The sequence below is a fragment of the Sycon ciliatum genome, chromosome 2 (genome assembly GCF_964019385.1).
Source record: "Sycon ciliatum chromosome 2, ocSycCili1.1, whole genome shotgun sequence".
Classification (NCBI taxonomy): Eukaryota; Metazoa; Porifera; class Calcarea; order Leucosolenida; family Sycettidae; genus Sycon; species Sycon ciliatum.
This window is the reverse complement of record NC_088644.1, coordinates 40,165,179-40,182,424: the sequence shown is the minus strand read 5'-3', so window position 1 is coordinate 40,182,424 and position 17,246 is coordinate 40,165,179. Positions and strand designations below refer to the sequence as shown.

Here is a 17,246-nt window from a genome sequence, read left to right as displayed (position 1 = left end):
CTGCTGCAGTGTAGGCCTGACCTTTCGTGCACTTCTAAGACCCGGATCAGCAGTAACAGCAGCAGTCATAGCAGCTGCAGTACGCGCTGCCGCATGTGCCCGTGACAGCACAGAGCTGGAACCCACTGCATCGGCATCACCAGCATCAACATCAATCGGCTTTTGAGATGAGCGCCTGGCCCAGCGCACCTCACGAGCTTGCCTCAGGCTCTGCAGAGACTGCATGGTATCATCAAACAGCCAGTCATACAGCACTCAGTACAAAGGTAACTGCTTGTGTCTACACAGTGCAACATGCTGCTGGACACCACAGCTACCAATCAATGGAGTGTGTATACTGTATGGCAGATACTATTGACACTATCCAGGCCTCCATTCATCGCTGTCCTGTTGCACTGCCAGCACAGAGATGCAACGCAGCCGGAACATCCAATAGTAACACTCAGGTTGTACGCCAGTAGTATTCGGGATGACGTCATAGCAGAGCATTTCATACGTATATGCACACAGACAGACAGACACACGCACGCATGCACACACAGACACAGACAGACAGACACACACACACGCAAACACACACACGGAAGCACACATGCACACTAAGACCCACGCACACACAGACACACGCACGCACACACACACACACACACACACACACACGCACGCACACACACACACACACACACACACACACACACACACCTCAGACCTCAGACATGCCCATCGCGGAAGCGATGATAGCGAACAGCTATGTTAGACATAGCAACTTGTGCTGGGATTACCCCATTCACACACACATTCACACATTCACACACACACACACACACACACGCACGCACGCACGCACGCACGCACACACACACACACACACACACACACACACGCACGCACACCTGTGCCTGTACACACAGGTAAACACACAGCATTCAACTGATGACTTACAGCAGCACGCAGCTGAGACTTTGGTAGCTTATCCTGCTTCACTTTCCTCAGGTCCTGGCTGACGTTGCCCACGCTTGATGAAGACGTGCCGGTGTTGGTTTTCGGCTTCTCAGTATGAGCTGCGTTGTTGGTCTTGCGCTTCTGTCTGTTAGCCTTGGCGGATGCCCTCATCTCCATGAGCTGGAAGTGTTGCAGTGTCTGCTGCAGTTTCCGCTGCTCTCGGGACAAGTAGCGTGGGTCGGTCACAAAGTCCGGCACGGCCACCTCCTTGGGCGGTGAGCGGCAAGGAGGAGGTGTGATGACCAGGCGCTCCAATTCACGAGCGCGGCGTTTGCTAGCACCAGCACTGCTACTGCCACCAACAGTCTTGGTACTGTCGGCCTCAGACGTTTCACTGCACCGATCGTTGTCATAGTCCTCATCAGCACACGCCGAAGCAGCGTGATCAAGAGCCGACACAATCTCAGCATCGTCGTCGTCGTCGTCAAACATTAGCAAGTTAGAGGAACACACACTTGACGGCGAATGCTGCCGGGATCCTGTAGAGGCGACACACTGCTCTCCATCGCTCACTTCAACAATGTCACCACTATCATCATGATCCGGTGTTGTTGGTTGTGATTCAAGATCTACTACCAGTCGATCTTCCTCTTCTTCCTTGGTATACTCATCTTGATCACCCTGGTGATCTGATTTACAGCCAGCATGCTCCTCAATAGAAGTGACAGCTAGCTGAGTGCGCGAATCAGACAGGGGACGAATACGCTTCAGTGGTGTCCCCGGAGAGCTAGCAGTATCCGTATTGCTGCTACCCGAACCAATGTGCGAGGAGTAGGTGACGGCAGGCTGCGACTTCGGCGAGGATGTTACCACTGGTGAGACGGTTGTGGCGGTGGGTGACAGATCTGACGTGGTACTGTCAGCCGGAGCGGGTACAACGGGACACGGGTCTTCCTGCAGAAAGGCAGCCTTCATGCGCTCCAGCACGGGCATAGAGTGCCGACTCAGGTCGCGTTTCACACAGCTAGAAGCGAATGGTGCAGGGGTACGTGGCTCCTGTGTGGACGATGGTTTTGCAGCTGCTACCTTTCTGCGCGTGGACACACCATTGTCTGTACGAACGGGTGAAGCTGTCTCCGGTGCTGCTGCTACTACCGCTGGAGATTGTTTTAATTTCACTGGACTGGAGGAATGGTGATTAGCAGCAATGCTTGGCGTGCACTCATGCCTTGAAGGACTTGTCTGTCTACGGGACTCCCAGCCGGGCGTTCTAGTTTCCTTCCGGTCTCCGTTTGCATGAGGCAGTTTCCTGGTGGGTGGATGCGAAGGCGTTCTGTCTTCTCGATCTTTCCTCTCAGATGACAAGCCCTTCAGCCGAGGATCGCTGGGACTCCGTAGCAGCTTCAGAGACTCAAATACGGAGCGTTTCACATCAGGAGCCGGGCCAGAGTCCAGCCAGCTGCTCCCGCTGTTTCGACTCGGCGTGGTCGACCAGCAGGAGTCACTCGTGGAGTCTTGCGCAATCGGCTTCAAGAGATCAGGTATTGGTAGCGGGACGGGAGGAGAGGGTTGCTCACGTTTCCTGACCAGTCTCGGATCTACAAGTCGGAGAGACGACACGCGGAACAACAAAAATAAATATAAATAATATTGAAGGAGATGAGCAAAAAATGGAAATCCGTATTCCGATATCTGATGCACCAGTCATGCCTTGGTAACGTAGTGACTGGAGAGCAATGGAGACTTCAAGGCGGCCAAGCAACCCAATCACTAGCTGATTGAAAAGCCACCCATTACAGAACTTAAACATGATAATCGCTTCCTTACAATGACCAAGGCAATAGTTTCCTCGGAGACAAGCGTGCAATAACACTGAGAAGAAGGACATACTTCAGGCTAGTGAACAACATCTCATTGACATCTTGAAAGGATACTAGTGAAAACAGTCGAGATGTTCAAGAGCCTGAAGTGTGTCCTTCTTCTCAGTGTTATTGCATTGACAATATTTGACATTGTTCATGAGATACAGTGCCCTGGTAGGTAGAACACAGTAGACAAATAGCCTACAAGTCTATTCAACGGCTCTACGCAGCGAAGAGCATACATGCCAACTGAACCGGTCTTCCCCGTGTAGGACTTGAAAGTGCCACGTCACAGCCAGGCCAGAGTCATGACAATGTGGACTTTTTAGCCACTGTGGTCTAGTTTAGATACGGATCCACACATGTTTGGGGGGGGAGGTCTAGTTTAGATATGGATCCACACACGTTTGGGGCGAAGGTCTAGTTTTGATTCTGATCTATTTCAGGCTGATTTTGAAGATGTATGTAATCAAGCACGCTCAGGAGGTCATGATGGCTGAATCTTGCCCGAGCCTGCAGCCCAAGGGCCGTAGGCCCGAGGGCTGCAGGCAAGGGCAAGATTCAGCCATCATAACAGAAAGAGCGTGCTTGACTTGATTTCTTACAGCGCGAAGCAACATATTAGGTCAAAGGTGGAAAGGTCGAAGGTCGAAAAATTATTCTCGAAATGACGTCAAACGGTCCGAACATTCCCGAAATGACGTCAAACGGTCCTGAAACTCCCGAAATGACGTCAAACGGTCCTGATGGCCTGATTATGCCCGCGGCGGGAAGATCGCCTATTGGCCATGGCCCCGGCAACGATCACGTGTCATGTAAGACGTCTTGATCCATGTGATGATGCATATGCCCAACGCGGAATAAAGTGACATTCGACTGTCACTCCTGCCAGCTGGAACACACGAAAAGCACTTTGAAGTTTTCCATCGGCAAACCGGCAAGAAAGCACCACGCCCTGCCCAATACACAGCGTTTCAGGGAAATCACCCCTCCTCAGTTGAGCTTAAGTAGGCTAATGAAATGTGCGCCCTGGGAGCACCACATTGTATAGCGCTGGAACAACCCAAACATCACTAGAGATACAAACTACAGGGACAATCCGTTAACAGAGCAATAGATATCGTGAGCCCCCAGGTAGCAGTGTGAGCCAGTGTTGCTGATGGAGTGTCAAGGCAATTCGGTGGAACAAGAATACATTTACGCTGTACAATAATAATCGTGCATACACTAGTCGTACCTCGGTGAACGTGTCCGACTTGTGTAGGATACGTGGCGGCAGTGCCTCTGCTACGCTCATGTTGCTGCTGCTGCGGGTGATGCGGGTGTTGCTGCTGATGGTGTTGCTGCTGCTGCTGCTGTTGGTGTTGTTCCTGGTGGTGGTGTTGTTGTTGTTCCTGGTGTTGGTGTTGTTGTTGTTGTTCCTGGTGATGGTGCTGCTGGTGCTGCTGGTGGTGGTGGTGGTGGTGGTGTCTCAACCTGCCGTCATGCTCACGAGGGTCAGGCAGGCGCGCGTCCGAGGTGCGCCTTGCTTCTCCTACGTTGCTGGGCTCTCCGTGCGTCGCTGACGGTCTATCCAACAAACCATGAGAAGCATGTGGTGATCGGTGTGAAGACTGCTGTGTAGGTTGGACAGCGGCCGGTACGGGTGTTGATCGAGGATCGGAGCGACGGTGCTCAGACTCGTAGCGGCCCCGGGATGATGCAGCAGCGGCATGATCTGCAGCAAAGCACAAACAACATCGGGTTACAAGCCAGCCAGCCACAAGTGGGGTATGCACCATGATAATATCTTCATGCCAGTGTACCTTCCTACAGGCAGCAGACATGTCAGCAGCAGTAGCAGTAACGACAGCAGCAGCAGCAGACACGTCAGCAGACACGTCAGCAGCAGCAGCGACGGCAGCAGCAGCAGCAACGGCAGCAGCAGCAGCAGCAGCAGCGGTGTCGTAGTGGAGGCAACGCTAGCAGCCATACACCTCTGAAGTATTTCTATAGCACAGAGCAGCAGCGGCGGCAGGGTGCTCTGTGCTGTGTTTGCACGCCAATGAAGAAGCTTGCAATCAACTTGAGTGCGCTTCTTTGCATTTCCTGTCCGAGCTACTGGCTCCATGAGAAAAAAGTTTATTCGGCTTAGCCCAATCAAGCACTTTCTCTTTGCCATCATCATCATACCGACTAGAGAACGTATTAACCAGTAGATGACTCACCAAGATACGCCCGCGGTGAAGGTGGACAGCTATCGTAAAGGTCATCCTCCACCAAGAGAATGTACTGACGATAGAGACGCTGCTCAACAGCATCTTCCCTCAGGTCCAGTCTGGAGCCGGTGGAGTCGCTGTGGACCAGATCCCACTCATCGCGATGGCATACCTGCCGTCACCGCCGGATACATGCACAAGTGTACACGCACACACACACACACACACATACACATACATATACATATACACACACATACACACACACACACACACACACACGGACACATACACACACACACACACACACACACATGTACGCGTACACACGCATGCATGCACACACACACACACACGCATGCATGCACATACAGAACACCGACATCAACAAGAGACATGGCAGCTACCATACTTGTGCCATTAGTGCCCCTGGGGCACTAATTTTCAATGTCCATCACAGATGGAGCACTATTCAAGAGAGGGCAGTCTTTTTCAATGCTGGTACATTTACGTCATCCAGCATAAGAACAAAGAATGCAAAGAAAAACAAAGCCCAAAAGTTTACTGTAAAGTGTAAAGTATCATGACTCAACAGAAACGACAACAGGAATTGCGATTTTGATCCTGAAATTACCAGTGCAATGAGATGGACAAGTGCATTAGCAAAACAACACCAAACTTGCACATGCGCTTGGTTACAAGCTGTGTGTGGGGGGGTGTGTGTGTGGGGGGGGGGGGGGGGCACTATTCAAGACAAGGCTTTATTTTTTCACTGGCTCTCAGAGACTAGGGCACTATTTGAGATAGGGCACTATTCAAGAGAGGGATCTAATCGCGCGAGTACGGTATTCTGCAAAGCACAGTCTGTAACCCTTTTGTGTCTTGTGTGCACACATTACCACGGATATCCGTTGATGTACTTCAAGCGGGATTTTCGAATGTGTTAGTTGCTCTCATGGGAATATAGCTGTTCTCAGCTTTCGAACGGTCCGCAGAAAGACTGGCAGCAAAGAGTTGTCATTGAACCAGCTCAGCAAGCTATTTCAGCCCAGCAGCGGTGTGCCCCAGGGTTCCGTGCTTGGTCCTCTGCTGTTTGTCTTTTATGTCCGTGGTGTGGCAGCTGAAGTTCAACCGCATGGTGTGCGGACAGTTCAGTTTGCAGATGACATCACGCTCTACATTAGTAGCAACAAACATCCTCATCTCCGACGAAGCCTACAAGGCAGAAACGCGTAAGATGCGTGGATCCTTATCAAAATTCAAAGACTTGACTTTTGTTGTTGTGTGTTGCTGTGTTGGGGGACCGTATCACGTTACCACTAGGACAAAGATCGACTGCAACGTAATATCATACTACTAATAAAATTATGTCTTCTGTAGTTACACACCTGGCCAGATGGCTTGCCAGCAGGAACCTGGTACTAAATGAGCATAAGACCCAGATTTTGTTCATCCCTGCCCTTCATTATGTGAATACTCTTGTCAATGTTATGTGTTCTGGAGCTCAACTGGACCTGGTCCACATCAGTCAATAAGATCGCCAAGCGAGCTGCCTGTAAAATAGCAGTTATGTTCACACACAGGCGCTGCATGCCCCTCCCGTGTCGCATCACGTACCTGAAGTTCCTTATCCTTCCTGATTTCCTCCTTTATGCTAGCAACTGTTTCTCTGCTGGTCTCACCCCACATCAGCCCGAGCGCCTTGAGTGTCTACTCAAGCGTGCAGTCCGCTGTGTTTTCAATGCTCCATTTGCATCCCCATCTGCCCCGCTGTATTGCCGATTGCGCTGTTTTCCTGTGTGATGGCATTCCCCAAATTGTCTCGTCTAGTCGCGTGCATGTGTGATATGAGCATGCGCGATTTTGTAGTCGAGAGTCCTTTTGATCAGTCTTCTTGTTCGTCTCTGTCAGAGCAGTTTGCTTTTCTGTCTTGTCGATATAAATAATGTAACAAACAAGTCTTGTCCTTTGTGTCCTGCGTCCCGGGGAACGGAATGGCTGTGATTCCGTAACAGCGCTTGCACTCACTATAGGTTACGTACTGCCACAAGCTCCTTGGTTACACTTGGCGCTGCCTTCAGGGTAAATGCAGTACAGTGCTTACCAATACGTTCAGTCTTCTCAATGCCGGCCGTGCTACACGCAGTCAGGAAAATCGCCTACTTAAATGTCCAGTCAATAAGACATCCGCTGGTACACACTCTGCCTCATTCCAATGTGTATTACTGTGGAACAGGCTCCAGACCGACATCAGGAAGATTTCACAGTACCATCGATTCATGCGATCCCTCCCAGCATTATGCTGCTTTTCAGTAACCATGCCGAATGCTGCTATCAGTCGCCTAGGTCTTTGGGAAATCGTTCTCAGTCCCTAATGTAGAAAACATCACATCAACTTTGACATAGCATTTGATGCGCAATTGTCCTACTCAGCACACCTCCGGGCCGTGGCCTCAAAGGAAGCCCAACGCCTTCACTTCCTGAAAAAGGTTGCGCCCCTGTTGGACTCTAGCGGCCGCACGGCAGTCTACAAAGGCTTCGTGCGGCCAACGATGGAATACTGCTGCCTGGTGTGGATGGGATCATGCACATCCAGGCTGGACAAAATACAGCACAAGGCACTGAAGGTTATTGGCCCAGGCGCCTGGCTCCCCAGCCTGAAGCACCGCCGACTGGTTGCTGCGCTTTCGTTCACCTCCAAGCTGTCCTACCTCCCAACAACAAGCCCCCCCCTGAAGCTATCCTCCCACCACCAGCCAACCCCCGCCCAGTGGGTGGTCGATCCACTAGACTAGCAACGGAGACTGCCCACTGCCACCCGCTCCAGCTCAAGTCAACGTTGCTCGTGCGCACCCGTAGCAGCCTCATGGGGTTCTTACCCAGAATGCATTATTCCCTTCTGGAACAGCCTACCAGCGACCATCCTATCAGCAGAGCCGCAGTCCAGACAGCTCCAGTCCTTCAAGGAAAAGTGCAACAAGTATCTGCTGCACCTGAACTGGCAAACAGCCACCGACGCCCTATGAAACGGTTTAGACCAGCGCCTCACTATCATCCTTCCTCCCTCCTCACCACAATGTGACGTTATCTCTCATTCTGCTTCTCTCCCCACGACATGTTATCTCCCATTCTACTTCTCTCGCGACCATCTACCCATTGTCCTCGTTCCTCACTTTATTAATCATTCCCCTTCGTCTTCTCCTCCTCATGGTTTTACTGCATTATGGCATGCTTTGTCTGCGTAGACGCCGAGACCTTTAAGGTCGGCAGAGCAGCCAGGCCTCACCACCACTTCTCGCACATATTCGAGAATATAGTGGACATTCGTATAAAAAAATACTTCCTCCGCGTCATCGAAATTGTCGCAGTTTGACTAGTGACTTGTCACATGTTACTGACAACTCTATAAGCTAAGCCATTCAAAACTTATTACACAGTATGATAGTCTGAAGACTAGAGTAACGTTCCAGGACAGTTGGACTGAGAGTTTTCATGCAGAGATGAAGTCCTCGTCGTCCCTGATGTCAATGGACGCAAAAAATATCGTTCCGAAATATTTCAAGGAAGGTTGAAAGTTGGTCGCGCCTCATCTCAAACGCTTTGACTTTCTCCACAGGACAAGAGCTGCTATGCTTGTCGTCTGCTAGCTCTGGATGATTTCTACTTCACCACCAACGAAGCCTAGTAAGAATACACGATCGTTGCGAGGTCGGTTGATTACCGTCGGCGGAATCACCGCGATCTTGAAATGAACTTTTTTTAGCCGTGGCATGCCCATTTATTTTAGCTGTGTGGTCACAGCTCATGCAGGTAAGTGTACTATCACGTCCAGCGTGCCCTCTTTTTCAGCATCACTGGTATACCATGGTACGGCACCTGAGCGTGCATCACTAGCACTACGTTTAGAGTCTACACGGCTCTTGCAGGTACAATCATGTACTGAGTGTCTCAGCCAGAGCGACAATTTTTATCGCTGTTGCAGGCATTTAGTTTGCTGACCTCCCTCCCCCGATGTTTCTCCAAGCGCTGCCACTTGTTCCACGAAGTCATTCTCAAAACAGTGACGAGGCTTGAGTGAAGCATAAGCACGAGAAATGTGCAGGCTGGAACGCCTGACTGATCTCAGCGAGTCGAAATTATCATCGCAGCGACATCAGCGAAGAAATTGCGTCTAGTTCAAAAATTCCAGCTTCCAATAACAGAAAACAGAACTTTACCGTCACCCTATACTGATGACTATCGCCTTTGTCCAATTCCTTGCCTCTGGTACGAGTGCTGGTGAGTAAATACCCCATTTTATATCAAAAGTCAAACTGCGACAATTTCGATGACGCGGAGGAAGTACAAATAAAAAAATCAGATTTTTCCCTGTGCATCACTGCCCGCTTTATAATCACTTCCTTTACTGACCTTAGTTGGCTTTTATAAATACTTTACTACCCACTTTATTCAGTATAATTTTAATGGCTTTTTATACTTATTCTTCTTTTAGTCGATATCATGTAATTAGGCAAATTTGCCTATTTGTTCTTCGACTCTAAAACAACAACAACAACAACAACAACAACAACGCGATATCTTGCTGTAGTAAAATTGTGCTATTTTGGCTTGAAGGTTCACCGTCACCCAAAAACATAATTATAGGATGTACGATGGAGGCTGATAAAGCACTTCAGGAGTTCAGGCGACTAGAGGACAATGAGCCCATCCCAGTTTTCTCCGAATCGAATTCGACGGCAGCTTCAAGTTCGAGCGGTTCCGACTCGTCAGCGGTGACTGACACGGAGAGCAATCCATGTTTTGATGCTTCAAAAGTCTTGTTTTACAACGACTCAGTTGATGTGGCTCAACGTAGCTTTCTCGATTCCTATAGTGAGATAGAGAACAGTGGTAACGCTGAGAACGATCGGAGCACCAGTCCTCCACATTGCCGTCGTGGACGTTGTGGCGGTGTTGCAACTACTGGATGTGACCATCAACTTATCAACGTCCATGCTTCAGTATGTGCTTCCATTCTGCGGGATATCATATGCCAAAATCCTGACTGTAGACAAAATGTTCCGTAACAAGACAGGCATATGGGAGCAGTTGGCAATGTTGAGCACCAGTACACTATTCTCATGAATGGTGGTGGCAGCAGCACAGCATCAGCATCAGCATCAGCATCAGCATCAGGCAACATCAGCAGCAGCAGCAACAACAGTCTAGGCAATATGCATACCTTGTGGTATCCACCGAGGGACATGACAGAAAGATAACACATGTACAATCTCTCCATGTCTCTCTTAGAGTTCACGTCCAGACGAATGTCAGGTGAGGGTGGTGGAGCAGTCAATGCACGTCGCCGCACAATAGTGTGGAAGTCGGACGACAGTGGAATGCGTGGACAGTGGGAACACAGGCGAATGCACCGCTGCAATCAGAGAGGAAGACAGGAAGAGAGGAGGGAGAGAGGGAGGGAGAGAGAGAGAGAGAGAGAGAGAGAGAGAGAGAGAGAGAGAGAGAGAGAGAGAGAGAGAGAGAGAGAGAGAGAGAGAGAGAGAGAGAGAGAGAGAGAGAGAGAGAGAGAGAGAGGGAGGAGAGGGAGAGAGAGAGGGAGGAGAGGGAGGGAGGGAGAGAGGGAGAGAGAGAGGGAGAGGAGGGAGGGAGGGAGGAGAGAGAGAGAGAGAGAGAGAGAGAGAGAGAGAGAGAGAGAGAGAGAGAGAGAGAGAGAGAGAGAGAGAGAGAGAGAGAGAGAGAGAGAGAGAGAGACGGACAGAGACGGAGAGAGAAGGAGAGAGAGAAGGAGAGAATTGGAGAGAGGAGAAAACAGAGAAAAGGAGAGAGAGAGAGAGAGAGAGAGAACTGAGCAATTTTCTTGTTGAATCTGGCACAAGCACTGTGTTTATGAGATGATAGCAAGCATGAAGCACACTTGTAGCACATACATGTATGTAATTCCTGCAGAAGTGCTCAGTCTATTGTAGGGGTGAAACGGTTACCCTTTAAGCTAACAAACGGGTACCTGGCTTAACGGGCGGGTTATCGGGTACCCTTTAGCAAGCCATACACTTTTTACAAGAACATTGCCACTGCATTGCCACTGGTTATGATCGTAAGTACAACGCCTCTTTTACGGGCATTCTGGAAGCATTTCTAACCAGAATGAATCTTCTTCTTCAGAAAAAAAGAAACAGAGAGAGAAAGAGAGAGAGAGAGAGAGAGAGAGAGGGAGAGAGAGAGAGAGAGAGAGAGAGAGAGAGAGAGAGAGAGAGAGAGAGAGAGAGAGAGAGAGAGAGAGAGAGAGGCAGGCACACACACACACATACACGCACGCACATGCACATACACGCACACACACACAGGGAGAGAGAGCATGAACTATCTATAATTCAATTGGCTGAGAAGGAAGATCTGGCAGTGAAGGTTCATCATCGTCTTCGACTGCAGCCAAGACAAGTGGCATGGCCGGCTTCGGTGGCGCAGGAACTCGTACATCGATGATGTGGGCGTTCTTGTGCAGAAAGACTTGTGCATCGATCATTTCTGCAGACAACTTGCTCCGGCGCTTGTCGACGATCTGCCCAGCAAAGGAAAACACGCGCTCAGATGCAACAGAAGTTGCTGGAATGCACAAGTACTTCCGTGCGAGTGGAGCCAGGCGGGGAAATCGGGCAGCATTTGTGCTCCACCACAACAGAGGGTCAACAGAGCGCTTGACTGGCTTTTCAGCCAGATAAGCTGCTACCTCTGCTTCGATGGATCCCTCGCTATCCTCATCCTCACCGTCGTCGCAAAGCAGCTGATCCAGGAGGCAGCGGCGTTTTGCTGGTGGCCCGGAGCTAGAGCTTGAAGATTCCGTGCAGGGCGAGCAGCCGACACTTGCATAGCTGATGAGCGTTTGCTGCACTTCATGTTGCTGCTCCAAGTCGAGGAACTTTAGAGCCCGAAACCGAGGGTCCAACGCAGCAGCAAGCACTGCCTCTCCGTGAACATCTAAGCCATCCAAATGAAAGCGCCTAGTTATACTATCCGCAAATGCCTGCTTCACGCATGCCACTACCAGCAGGTCGTCATCATCTCCGGTCTGGCAATGGGACTTCAGTGCCGTCAGTAGGGGAAGAAGCCAGGACAGGGTTGAGTACTGCTCACCGCCCAAAGATGTCGTCACCTGGTCCACCGACCTCAGGAAATCGAGGAGATGTTCAGCAGTGGCCCACTGGTCTGCGGACAAGTCCATGGAGCGGCGATCTTTGTCTGGCATATCCGCAAGGACCAACTGCACAGGCACTTTGAGCTGGACAAGACGATCTAACATCAGGTACACACTGTTCCATCTTGTTGCACAATCCTGAACCAGGTGCTTCACTTCCTTCGCACCAACCAGACGTTGCTTATCTTCAAGCTGGCCAGTTTTCAAGGCGGAATGCTTGAAATGTCCAACTAAGTGGCGGCACTTTGCAAACAGGCTTGATAAGGTCTTCTTATCCAGGGCGTCTCGTAACGCATTTTGAATTCGGTGAGCAGCACAGACAAGGGATGGCCATTTGAACTCTTCCCACAAGATACGGCCTGGAGTTGCACAAAAACAAAGGACAAAGAGCTCCATTTTTGCTACGGTAAGCGAATGAATTTTCATATTTCAACACTTTATTTGTTGGTTCCCTTGCCACATGCATGCATGCATGGTATGTGTGTGTGTGTGTGTGTTTGTGTCTGGTATGTATGTATGTATGTATGTATGTGCAAAGGATACATTTGTTTAGCAGCGTGACTTATTCAAACTGCACACTCTGTCCACCAAGTCAAATGCACTACTATCATTCTAGTTACCTGGCACTCATCTCTAAAATGCAATTCTATAAAATTAATTAGTATAATGGTTGTAGTTCCATGCTTACCTGCATATTCCACGTTCGCCGCCTGGTCATGCACGATGCCACAGATTTTGGCTGGATCGACGTCATATTTGCGCACAGCGGACTCTATCTGCTCACTGATGCGAACACCTGTGTGGGAACCAGGGAACTCAGTTGTCTCCAACGTGCATGATGCCATTTTCCAGCTCGCGTCCACGAAATGCGCTGTAGTCGTGGCGAATGCATGCGTTGCCTTGGACGTCCAAATGTCGGTGGTCAATGCAACATAGCTTACGTCGGCCAGCTTCCCCTTCAAAAGAGTCACACCGTCGGCGTGATCTTTGCGGACAAGTTTAGCAATATGGGTTCTCGAAGGAAGCACATATCCGGGCTCAACAAAATCCATCAGCTCCTTTAGGCCAGAGTCCGTGACTAGGCTGAGCGGCCGCCCATCTAGCCAGGTCCACCATGCCAGGATCTTGGTGATGGCCATTGCACGAGGAACCGACACAACCCGCACTTTGGCCGCTTTCGCCTGAGCGAACTTCGCGATGGTCGGCTGAGAGTCCACTTTCTTGGCAGTGCTGGTCTGCTCCACGAAGTCAGAGGGGTGGCGATTTTTCAGGTGCCTCTGCAAGTTCGATGTCGAGGAGCCATCGTACTTCAGCACATCCTCACACAATAAACACTTCGCTTGATGGCCCTCGACATCGCGAGTGAAGAATTTCCACACTGCGGAACGTGCCTGGCGACTGAACGGAGTCGATGCGCTCGAAGGAGCTTGGGACAGAGTCACAGAGTTCGACATCGCAAACTGTTACTTGCAAAGACAACCTAAACACTTCAGTTGAAACAAACAAACAAGGAGACGACTCGACTTGTTCAAAACTTGCTCCAACAGGCAACACTGAAGAGTATTTCTCACAACAACGAATCTTATCCGGGTGAGTCTCGACGGTACGGTTCCAGCAGCGGTTGGGAACTATTTTTAGAGACGACAGTTACTAGTACCTTCCGGATTTCGCGCCAGGATGACATGCAAGTACGAGTGACAAGTACACTGCATGCACTGCGCTACATGCAAAACGGTCACATGTAGCAAGATCGATCAAGAACAACCCGCTCAAGCTGTACACCGAACTGTGCGATGTACGACTGTGCAAGTCAGCACCGTACCGTACTGCCGTACACGACTAACGGGTACTCGTTTGCTAACGGATCGGCACCTAAACGAACGGGTACCCGGATCACCCGTTTCACCCCTAGTCTATTGCACACATGTCCTGGTGTTATCCAGTCTCTGTAACAAGACCTACCTCCAAAACTGCTCCCATGGGACGGAAATTAACGAAATCCAAGGGAACTCGACTCTGTACATCAACACAGATCACACAATCAAGTTTGCCATCAAGTTTGCATATCGTGACAACTGATCTAGAAACGCTAGCGTCGCCAAGTTGTATGTAACTGAAATATCAAATATCGTATGTAGCTGAAATACCACATATTGTATGCAACTGAAATACTAGTACCACCCATTGTTTAGCCTGCCACGTGTACAAACACACACGTGTCAGCTCCGTGGATATTACAGATACCACCGTCAGCAACGTACAGTCCACACAAGTAGCCAGAGCGTCGCGACACATTGTACGGTACGATGGCAAGATCACGGCAAGGCTGGGCCTACTGGAAATGATCCGTCAAAGATCCCGTTCACCCCGTACCATGAGCGCAGGGCAAAACAAGCTGACAGGCTAGCGGGCGCACGTACTATGAGCGCAGGGCAAAACAAGCTGACAGGCTAGCGGGCGTTACCCGAGTTTCAGGCTCTGCCCTGTACGTTTGGCAATGTACAAAGTGGATGTCCCAGTCTCTGACCCACATCTCTTTGGTCACCGCCAACGAGTTTGCGTATCTTCGTGGCTAATCTACAAAGGACGCTGTCACTTCACCAGCTGATCACTATTCGGACAACGAGCTTCACACAGGTGTGGTGCCCGTGGACCTTAGTAATGACTGACAAGGTGCAACAGCAGCAACTCATTTGCGACGTGGTCAAACTTCAGCTCTAGTCAAATATACTGGCTTGGTTTGTTAGCTATCTCTCGACATGACATGTTGGCCAGTGGAAGCACCTCTAGCATTTCCGCTTGTGAATGCGGCACTCCTCATAGAAGTGTCCTGGGTCCACTGATGCTCACCATGTATACTGGACATATCAGAGCGGATGCAGGACCTACTCATTCTCAAAGGTTCGCTGATAAAGTAGCCCTGGACAAGTTGAGCAAGTGTTTTGATAAAATCAACTGCACCTTGTCGCAGGCAGTCACCAAAGTCTGTCACTAACTGTAAGCCAGAGGCCCGTCTAAATACTGCAAAGACGCACCTGTTTACCATACCGTCCTGCCGTAGACAGACTCAGCATCTCTCCGTATCCTGCAATGGTACCTCACGTGGGCAAGCTCCCACAGCAAAGTAACTTGGCACTGCGTTTGATCACACAGGATTTTCTTGATGTCAATGGAGTTTCTGCCAGAGAGTGACATTCTATCCAAATGTTGGCCGAGATTGCTGCCGATATGGCTAACACCAAAGTTTTCAGAGAGCTGAGTAGTGACAAAGCGTTGCACTAGAATCCAGCAGTTTGAGGCGAATGGTCAGTACATTGCTTTGTGCACTCTCCTTGGTCCGATGCACTGTAAATGGCAAGCAATGGGTTCGTCCCCAGCTTCGGAACTATTGCAACATACGATGGGAAAGTCTTAGCCGGGATTCGAGGTGTCCGGAACATCCAAGACAACCCGTTCATCTACAGTTACAGCCATGCTAAGCATGACATGCGCCCGGAAGCATGCCTCTAGCAACTCTGTGAGCACACTGTCACACTTAACCTCTCCAAGTGGCAGTTTCATAAGTCATGGCTCACCTTTATGGCAATGCATTGCACTACAGTCAGCATGGCGTCCAGGTAGATGATAGCACAGGGATTGGATTGGATGCATTCAGATGACTTCTGTATGCCACAAAATGCGAGTAAAGTCTGTATCGTCCTCTGCAACTACATTCCGGACATGGTCACAACTTACACCATTTGACCAAGAAGGGTAGATCAGCCTTGGAAATGGACTGCAGATGGGCAGTCATCATCACCATTCGATAATGTCAAAGCATCCATACGCGATAATCATGTACTAGCATTCTTCAGACAACAGAAGCAGACTCACCTACACATCGATACATCACCAGTGGGCATTGCTGCTATTCTCAACTGGTCCTAGATGGAACCAAGACCTGGACTGTGGCATTGGCGAGTCAACCACGGAGTAACGCTACTTGCAGACAGAGCACAATGCATTGGCCGTGAAGTTTGGCTGTCTCCATTTCAAAGCACTATCGGTGATTCGGAGTTTGCGGTGCATGCTGACCACACGCCACACCTCCAAGTTCTGCAGTCACGTTCTTGTACTCTACCACGCATTGAACGTATGGTGCCGTGGATACAAAATCTAACCTACCAGCTCCGCTACCAGCCTGGCCCAGAGAACCCCGCCATTGGCCCTTGCCTCTACTCTCCGAGCCCAACATCAGAGCTGAATAGGACGCTGCTGTTGTCTGGCAACAACAACCTGACTTATGGGGTTATACAAGGAGAGATTTCCCATTCATAACATTCCTACCGGCTTCTGTTACTCATAGAATCATCAGAGAATGAAAACAAGGTCATGCTGGAAGTCCATATAAAACGGTGGCAGTCAAATGTGAAACAAACCACAGCTATTGCAGGTGTCGGCATTGTTGCGACAGTGGACATTGGCACGATACTTAGAGGAAACTGGCACGATAGTGGACATTGGCACGATACTTTTGAGTGGACACTGGCACGATACTTTTGAGTGGACACTGGCACGATACCTACATGTAGATCCAGCGAAAATGAGAACAAACTTTAGCGCTAAAAGAGCCTCTCAGGAGCTGCTGTAGACTCGTAGTGTTGGGTGATAGAGGCTGACGGTGACAAATGAGAGACTGTGACTTTAGGACAAGGGGTGCTACCGACTATTGTTCAGCGGGCTGGAATAGCGAGAAAGGCCTTCTGCACGTGTACGTAAGATCTAGCCCGAAAATACTGCGTACCGTAGCGGTAATCATACTGGCCAAGTCGCTATTTGCGTGCTTCTATAGTGATACATCCCAGTCCATATTCGTGAAGCAACGACTTCCCATATCAGGCGTAATGAAAAGGCAGTTTTCACTGAATGTAGCGTCGTCATCCCTTGTAGAACATGGCTGGTACTGTATAGCATCATAGGGGTGAAGTGCATGCCTGGCTTAACGTGGAAGTCAACTACATTGTAGATATGACCGTTGGCAGAAGGAAGGTTTCCTCCTCGTAGGTGTGAAAC

General features: G+C 49.9%; 1 protein-coding gene across 2 annotated transcripts in view; it reads right to left on the bottom strand.

Moving 5' to 3' along the window:
• LOC135810074 (uncharacterized) overlaps positions 1 to 17,246 on the bottom strand; it is a 52,231-nt gene that overhangs the window by 12,069 nt on the left and 22,916 nt on the right. Inside the window, exons 5-10 of one of the 2 annotated variants that reach the window (XM_065323542.1) lie at positions 14,157 to 14,210; positions 10,224 to 10,415; positions 5,012 to 5,174; positions 4,042 to 4,521; positions 943 to 2,540; positions 22 to 219 (exon numbers count right to left, since the gene is read on the bottom strand). In XM_065323542.1, the coding sequence (XP_065179614.1) occupies positions 22 to 219; positions 943 to 2,540; positions 4,042 to 4,521; positions 5,012 to 5,174; positions 10,224 to 10,415; positions 14,157 to 14,210 (2,685 nt within the window). The remainder of the gene's footprint in view (positions 1 to 21; positions 220 to 942; positions 2,541 to 4,041; positions 4,522 to 5,011; positions 5,175 to 10,223; positions 10,416 to 14,156; positions 14,211 to 17,246) is intronic. The other variant, XM_065323543.1, reaches the window with a different exon arrangement.